Source organism: Lactuca sativa, chromosome 1 (assembly GCF_002870075.4).
Source record: "Lactuca sativa cultivar Salinas chromosome 1, Lsat_Salinas_v11, whole genome shotgun sequence".
Taxonomy (NCBI): Eukaryota; Viridiplantae; Streptophyta; class Magnoliopsida; order Asterales; family Asteraceae; genus Lactuca; species Lactuca sativa.
This window is the reverse complement of record NC_056623.2, coordinates 27,216,970-27,225,009: the sequence shown is the minus strand read 5'-3', so window position 1 is coordinate 27,225,009 and position 8,040 is coordinate 27,216,970. Positions and strand designations below refer to the sequence as shown.

The following is an 8,040-nucleotide window of genomic DNA, read 5'->3' as shown; positions in this document are numbered from 1 at the left end:
TTTTTATTTTTCTACACATGCATACATATATAAATCATGAATTTGATGTCACATTAAAAACATACATAAAAATAAATTGTATCTAAATACATAACCATAAATTTTAGTGTTTTACATCAATCCATATAGGTTTGAAAAGAAAAAAAAAAATATAATACCGAAACAAAATATAGTTTTGGATGAATGCAAACACATCAAAAAACATTATAACATTTACCATATGTTTTTATTTAGAAAAAACTAAATAGATTTGAAAAAAATCACCACAATTTATTATGCAAATAGTTCTTTTCCATGTGTTTTTATTTGGTTTAACCGATTTATTTTGACCAATTCAATCGGGTTTTTTCTAAAAAACAGCCGGTTCAATCCGGTTCAGAAATCAAACATTAAACCGATGATATTTGAACCGTTTGCTTCCACGGTTCCCGGTCCAACCGGCCGGTTCAAACCGGTTTTTAAAACATTGCATTATACAACCTATCCACTATTTCAAAGATGGACTGAAATTGCAAATTTAAGCAAACAACAAAGACCAACTCTATACTAATCCATATTTATGCAATCAAATTGCAACTTATCTTATATGATGAAATAACACATTGATAACTAACAAAAAACAACCGCACAATTAATAGATCCTTGTATAAATTGATAAAACCACCTTGTTGCATAAACAAGTGTCTTATCATAGAAAACCATTAAGCAAGCTACAAAATTTGGAACTTGTTGATGAGCATAAATAAATGGAAAATTGACAGAAGTTTCAGTGCCACAAGAAGATTTTAAAAAAAATACAAAAAGTAACAAGGTAAATATAACTTTAATCGATACCAGGCAAAGAATATTATTTGCCAACAATTCTCCCCAAATACACCTTTACTTTCGATCCAAGAAATAATGAAATTTTCATTAATGAATGACCCTTTTTTGGCTCTCAAAGTTTCGCAAATCCTGTTGACTTGCAAATCGGGCACGAGTTCTTATGTTGCAGCCATTGTTTGATGCAACCGTGATGGAAGTCATGCCCACAATCCAATGTTCCAAGATCGTCTCCATTATGATATTCCTCCTGATGACACAACAAAGTAATGGAATTAAATTGATGATGAATAACTGAAAAAAAAAAAATTTAACTATCTTACAGAAATAAAGTTCAATAAAATAAATACAACCCTAGGTAAATTACTATATGTATTTTCAAATAGAGAAGAAAAGTTTATTTATCATTTAAAACTAATGTTTAAAAAAATAAAATATCATGAATTGATAAAATATTTGAAATAACAAAATTTAATTTAATTTAAGTTTCGAACGTTTTTCAAAAAGTAGTAATTGAAGATTATATTAAATGTATAAAAACGACATAACAAATAAAGTCAGAAAAAAGATTAATATACCTGACATACGCAGCAAGGTTCTGCATCAGGCTGACCGATTTCAGCCACATACTGTTTCGTCTTCAGATGCTTTGAAATCGCCTCTTCACTCAATCCCGTGTTCACGTTTCCAATCCTCTCTTCTAAAGCCAGTAGCTCCTGAAAAACAATAATAGATGTTATCATCAAAATTACCAATTTCTTAAAACATAATTTGAGAAAAATAAATCATAATATACTTACCTCGTAGGACATATTATCAATATCAAGCCTCATATCTCTATGTCGATCGTGAATATCCGCAATCCCATAGAAAACCGATTGATCTAAGATCATAAGATCCTACAACACACAAAACACCACAAAATTAAAACTTTTTTTAAAAATCTCAAATTTAAAAAGTAAACTCTTTTAAAATTGACAAAAGCTAACCTCAAATCGCAAGGGTTCACCCCTGCGCATCAGATCCAACACATTGCGAATCTGCATTAACAAAGACATGGTTAAGATTTAGTCCCTCGACTTCTAAGTTTGACACTTTTGGTCCCTAAACATTTGTGGAATGATTATAAAAGAACAAACCTCAGACACGAGTCTGCCTCTTCCTTCACTTCCACCTGTCATGGTTCGAGAAAGATACGGAATCCCAAAAGCACCATCGAGCTGCCTACCGAGCAATACCGAGGATCTCGAGTGAGGTTGATGATGTTGTCCTGGGCCGCTAACTACAGGCGGAATTGGAATCCCTAATTCCGAAGTAGTAATCGCTGGTGGCAGTCGAGGGAAAAGATTACTGTTCGGTCCACCACCAGCCTCGGAATCAGAAGCCGACAATAAAGATCTACGAAGAAATGCCGATAGCCTTCGGGGATGATAATGCGGGGAGCCACGAGGTGGAACGGAATTAGGTGCTGCAGATGTCGGAATCGGCCCTGAATTCGGTGAGGCTCGAGAAGAATCAGAAACACCAATTCCGACGTTGTTTACGGCCCCACCACCACCGTTTGCACTCCAGTTGAGTTCGGTTTGGACAGCGGTTCTCGCATCACTCGGCTGGGCAAACAGAGGATGGTCGGAAATGGAATCAGGTTCATTCCGATCGGAAATGACAAGATTCGATGATGATCGGTTGGATCTCGAGCTTGGATTCCTACTCCACCTCGATGTCGATTGAATGTTCCTTCTCAACGCCGGAATCCTCAAAGCCGGTTGACCACTCTGACTCGATAAATCATCTGATGTCACTGCTACAGGTGGTGTTAAAAAATCTACAGGGTTAAGTCTCAGAGAAGGATATAAACCCGAAACATCGGGTTCCCGATTATCACTATTACTCGGTAATAAATCTTGTTGATGAGAAGATGTAATCCTCAAAACATTTCTACGAGTGTTTTCAACACGGGAATTCTCGTTTCCTCCACCAACACTCAATCCAAGTCTCGGAATAATTGATTCCGAAGTTGGAGTAGCTTCGCTTCCATGCCATGTGATCGAACCACTTTCCGCCCTTTGAAACATGTCCGAGCTTCCAATTCCATTTCCGGAAGAAGACTGTCCTAATTCCACTGCTTTTCTTTTCCGAGACAATCTCCGTTCATCCAATTCAATATGATCAGAAGATGATCCAAAAGGGTCAGAAAGAGGGGAACTACTACTACTACTACTAGTAGCCATTGATAAAGAATTTGATAGATTCATGGTGACATTGTTATGATCACATAATGAAAGCAAACTTGATGGTGATTCAGGGCAAGATTTCATTAAAGAAGAACTTGAACTGGGTTCACCAACATTCCACATACTTAAATTCTGTCCTTCTTGATTTGTTGAGTTCAGAAACAGATCATTTGATGGAGAGTTTTGCATATTGTTTTCAAAGCAGATTTGCTGATCGATTACGTTTGCATCACTTGATGACGAACCATGTTCGAACCCTAATGTTGCAGGAAAAGAACCGATAGCACCACTCTGTCCTTGCATTAGACCAACCAACAATCTACCAAGATGATCGCAACTTCGTTGAAAGCCTGAAACTTTTCAGAGATATTAATGTTATTGTTATGCATAAAAAAGAAGTTTCCCCAATTTTGAACCCAACAAGTATTAAAATTGAATCGGAAAAATGAAAACAAGAACAAAGTGAACAAGAAGAAAACTTTTGCAACCAAACACCACCCACCCACTAAACCTGGAGTCAAATTCACTTAATTTGCAGAAATCGAGCAAGCCATTTACAAGCAATGGATTTACCCAAATCTACAATCAATGCATATAGATAAATATATGCATACACCCAACACATAGAAACATAAAGCATTATTTCAAGAACATAATCATAAACTCGATGAAATTGGAGGAATTCGTTCATGAATAAGATAAATAGCAAACTATTGAAACAGTCAAAAGAAGTATCAAATGGTATATAGACAAAAAGGGTGTGAATCTACCAACACACGAAAAAATGCACAAAAAACAAAAAAAGTTTTGGGGGAAACGTAGCGTCTCGATTAAAATACAACAGAAATGAAGAAAATTTTCTTGAAGATAAGTAAACCCCAGATGAGAAATTACAAAATACAGAAAGCAGAAAGCGGGCATCATCGAGAATGATGGATGAAAGGTGTGTCGAAGAACATACCAAACGAAAAAGCGAAGAGATTGTAGGCGATGGATCTAAGATGAACGGGTATAAGAAGAGTTCGAAACGGTTGTCCAAGAAGGCGAAGATGGTGATCGAAACGACTTCGTCTTTACCGCACCCCCTCTCTCCAAACAATCAATCAATCAATCAGGCTTCTGATTCTTGAAGCAGATACCCCTTTTCAAAGAGGAAGAGGGGGTTTAGAGAGACATGGGGAGAGAATCAAAGATGAAATTGTGTTTTGTGGGTGTAAAATGACATGAGAGAGAGAGAGAGAGAGAGAGAGAGATGGAGAGATGGTTGGATTAAAGAGGAGAGGGTAATCTTTAAATTACAATCTGACCCAGAGAGAGAAAGAGTGAAAAGTCGCTAGTTTCCCAAAGAAAAAAGAAAAGAAAAAGAGGGGTAAGGTAATGTGTGTGGGTGTGGTTACCAAATGGTGTTTGTCTCTCCTCCTGTCCCAATGCACGCCGAGCCGATCAACTGTGAAGCTGTGTTTCTTGTTTTCTTCTTCACGCCAAGCACCTCCTCTTCACTCTTTACTCTTCAGTCAGACTCAAAAGCCTTTGCATTCGCTTTCACGTTAAGCCCCTACGACTCACTACTCACTCATCTTACTATTTAACGTCTTTTCCATGTATGCTTTTTCGGGTAAAAAGATCTCTGCAACTCTGCAACCCATTTTTAAATTTCAAATCCCACGCGATATTATTTTATTTTGTTTGTTATCTAATTTGTGTATAACAAAAAGTGAGTATATATTACAATCTAGATAAATATAGGTAGGTATTCATATTTAAGGTTTCGTGTGATGGTTGTTGACTGATAAAGTATCGATTGGAAAATGTTTGTCTTGTTAATAAATTTGGACTGAGTAAGAAACCATATTGTTTGATTGTATATCTTATTAAATATGTTGACTGATGAAAAATAACCATTTTATCCTATTTATTTGTCCAGTGTTTGATGAAGTTGCTCAAGAATTATAAAAACATACAAATTTTCATACAAAATGTAAATTACACACAAATCCTTTAAAAATCTAAATCCTCAATTACACCAAACACTAGCAAACCTATACAAAAAACAACTTCTTGAATATAATGAATGCAAAAACAAGTAATCGTAGCTAGAATACTTTTCAGCGACATTTTATACCATTAATTCACACTTCAAATACAAACTTCCACCTCAATATACTATGGAATCACCAATTCCGAAGAAGTCTTCAAATTCAATGGGGAGAAAACCTCGATCAAGATCATCAGAAAATCAATCCACACATTCCTCCAGAGCTATAATCACTTCAAAATTACATCCTTTTTTAACTCTTCCTTTCTCGCTATCAATCCTCCTCTTATCATATTTTTCACCTGATTTCATTTCCCTCCAACACACAATCCATTTCCGCCTTCAGTCCTTATTTGATGTCATTGGAATCCCAGTTTCATCTCAATTCTTCTCCACTTTCAACCTCAAACTCTCCTAAATAGTCACCTCAACAATACTACTCCCACCTTTTATCAGCAAAAATCAGCAAAAATATGAACTTATCAACAAAAATCAGCAAAATCAAGCATGAATAAAATCATGTGTTCAGGTATGTGTGATCAGATATGTATCTATATGTTCATGTATGAATAAATTCAACAACAAATTCAAGAAAGGAACATTAAATAGCAAAACAACAAATCACTTGAAAAATCGGAACTTTCAACAACAAAATCAACAAAGGAACATAACAACAACAAAAATCGAAATTTGTATCCCTCTCAACAGCAAAAATTAAAACTTGTAGAGAAAGAGTGGGTCCAAGATGGCAAAAATCGGAACTTTCATAGATAAAATCGGAACATGAAAACAGAAACGTACCTGATGAGATGGGGAAGGAGCTTCGATCGATGGGTGGAAGAGGAAGAATGGGGTCGACTTTGCTTGGTGGTTGCTGGAGAAGAAAGGAGTCCCTGAAATAGGAGAAAAAAGGGAGTCGCTGGAAGATATGTTAGGCAAAGGTACCGGTGGAAACCTCCCTTTTTTCTCAGTCAGCTGATTTTAAACGTCTTTCCCAATCAACTTTTTCTTTCTGATTCAGACGCACAAAAAATGTTTATCAAACAAATTTAGTTGGGTGAGTCAGCCAAAAAGGTCTTACCCAACTTGGTCAAACAAGTATCAGGGCCTAAGTCGTTTCTTTTGGGATCATATATATATATATATATATATATATATATATATATATATATATATATATATATATATATATATATATATATTGACATCCCCATTTTCCACGGCCAGAAAATACCGATTTTGTTTATGCTTTGTTAAAAATCAGAGTACTTCTTTCCATAAAAATGTTGCGGAATTTGTTCCCAGAAAACACGATAAATACATTATCAAAACATTTTCGAAGAAACGTATTTTATTCAAAAACGTTTGGGATGTCATTGTCAATACAGAAACATAAGCATAAACGGAACTTACATTTATTTACACTAGTGATTTATATCTCCTTAATCTCTCAGTGTAATGTGACTTCATATCAACACCTGTGATATAAATAAACTGAGTGGGTCAGGTTGGGAAATCTGGTGAATACATAGGGATTTCAATCCCACAATGTTATATCATATATATAATTTAGAGCCTACAAAATATACAATTTCACTTTATATGTATAAGCAACTCTTATCCCACCCCGTCGATCCTCACAGCGAGACTATCCATACTCTCAAACCTAAGATTAACCGTTTTACCTAATCCATACTCCCGGATCAGAAATGAACGGCTTTACCTAATCCATACTCTCAGATTAATGACGAATAGTTATGCCTAATCCATACTCTCGGACTAGGGACGAATGACTAATCCATACTCTCGGACTAGGGAAGAATGACTATGTCTTAATCCATACTCTCGGACTAAGGACAACTGGCTATGTCTTAATCCATACCCCCGAATTAGTGACAGTTGACTATGTCCAATCCATACTCTCGGACTAGGGACAATGACTGTGTCTAATCCATGCTCCCGAATAAATGACATATACTAAAGTTTTATTATCTGAGTATAACTCACTTGTAATCGTAAGAAATACTACCCAATATTCCTCATAATTAATTTAGGTCTACTCTTTATCCTAAATCATCATATATAATCAGGTATTTTCTTTAACACGTATTTCAGGCAACATCAATTAACTCGCAAATAAACATATAATTAATACTTCAATCAATACTTGTATTAAAATCATGTTCATGAAAGGGACTATGCACTCACTTGAAAGGTGGTGACTCAGCACTCGGACAACGCTTCGATATTCTCAAAACAATTCTCCTTCGATAAAACTTAGTATCAATACCACTAGGGTTTAGTCTAACGATAACCGCGACTAATTAATAGTCTGAATATTATTACTATTATATAAGCGTTAAACAATACTTATATAACCCATAATAATAGCCCAAATACTCCTTATAAGGTCCTAATAACATTACTATATTGAAACATAAGTTATACAAAAGATAGGGTAGGCATAGCTCACTTACAGCGGGTTTTCTCGAAAACCGGGCTTCGCTGGAGCAGCGTTCCTGAGCCAAAAGGCTCTTTTCTCGAGGCTTCGGGAGCCTCGGGGCTTCCTTCGGGTGCTAGGGGGTTTACCTAGGCTTTAGGGGGCTTAAGGGAGGCTAGAGAGAGAAAGTGAAGTTGGATGGTGTGGAGAATGAAGGGAACTCGACACCTCTATTTATAAGGTGAATTCCTGATGGGCTTACCGAGTAGGACGACCTACTTGCCGAGTTAGGGCATGTGGCAGCCTTCTAGTGGTGCCACGTGTCCAATTGTGGTGGTGCCACGTCACCCCTATCGCGTATCAGTCTTCAAACTTAGAAAAATCATAACTCTCGCATACGAGCTCCGTTTTCGACGTTCTTTTTTTCAACGCGTAGGTAAAATCAATATCTACAACTTTCATTTAGACTCCGTCGGCTAATTCTCGACCGATCTCAAATTTAACAGTAG

At 36.2% G+C, this 8,040-nt stretch overlaps 1 protein-coding gene across 2 annotated transcripts; it reads right to left on the bottom strand.

Annotated features, from left to right (window-relative positions):
* Window positions 1-718: 718 nt before the first annotated feature.
* LOC111876175 (probable E3 ubiquitin-protein ligase RHG1A) lies at window positions 719-4,399 on the bottom strand. 2 transcript variants are annotated; one of them, XM_023872700.3, is made up of 6 exons: window positions 4,018-4,399; window positions 1,962-3,412; window positions 1,812-1,862; window positions 1,623-1,721; window positions 1,401-1,538; window positions 719-1,072 (listed from the first exon to the last, which is right to left on the bottom strand). In XM_023872700.3, exons 2-6 carry the CDS (start codon window positions 3,357-3,359, stop codon window positions 938-940), a joined length of 1,821 nt encoding a protein of 606 aa, XP_023728468.1. In that variant the 5' UTR covers window positions 3,360-3,412; window positions 4,018-4,399; the 3' UTR covers window positions 719-937. The 2 variants fall into 2 exon arrangements, with proteins under 2 accessions (XP_023728468.1, XP_023728469.1); XM_023872701.3 differs by having other exon boundaries at window positions 1,962-3,406.
* Window positions 4,400-8,040: the final 3,641 nt, after the last annotated feature.

What these genes read in the sequence shown, in the direction of transcription:
- LOC111876175 (XM_023872700.3), bottom strand. Translation starts at nt 3,359, where the DNA reads ATGCAAGGACAGAGTGGTGCTATCGGTTCTTTTCCTGCAACATTAGGG. An exon ending in GTGAACCCTTGCGATTTGAG is followed by an intron (nt 1,722 to 1,811) that starts GTTAGCTTTTGT and finishes TGTGTGTTGTAG; the next exon opens with GATCTTATGATCTTAGATCA. An exon ending in TTGATAATATGTCCTACGAG is followed by an intron (nt 1,539 to 1,622) that starts GTAAGTATATTA and finishes ATTGTTTTTCAG; the next exon opens with GAGCTACTGGCTTTAGAAGA.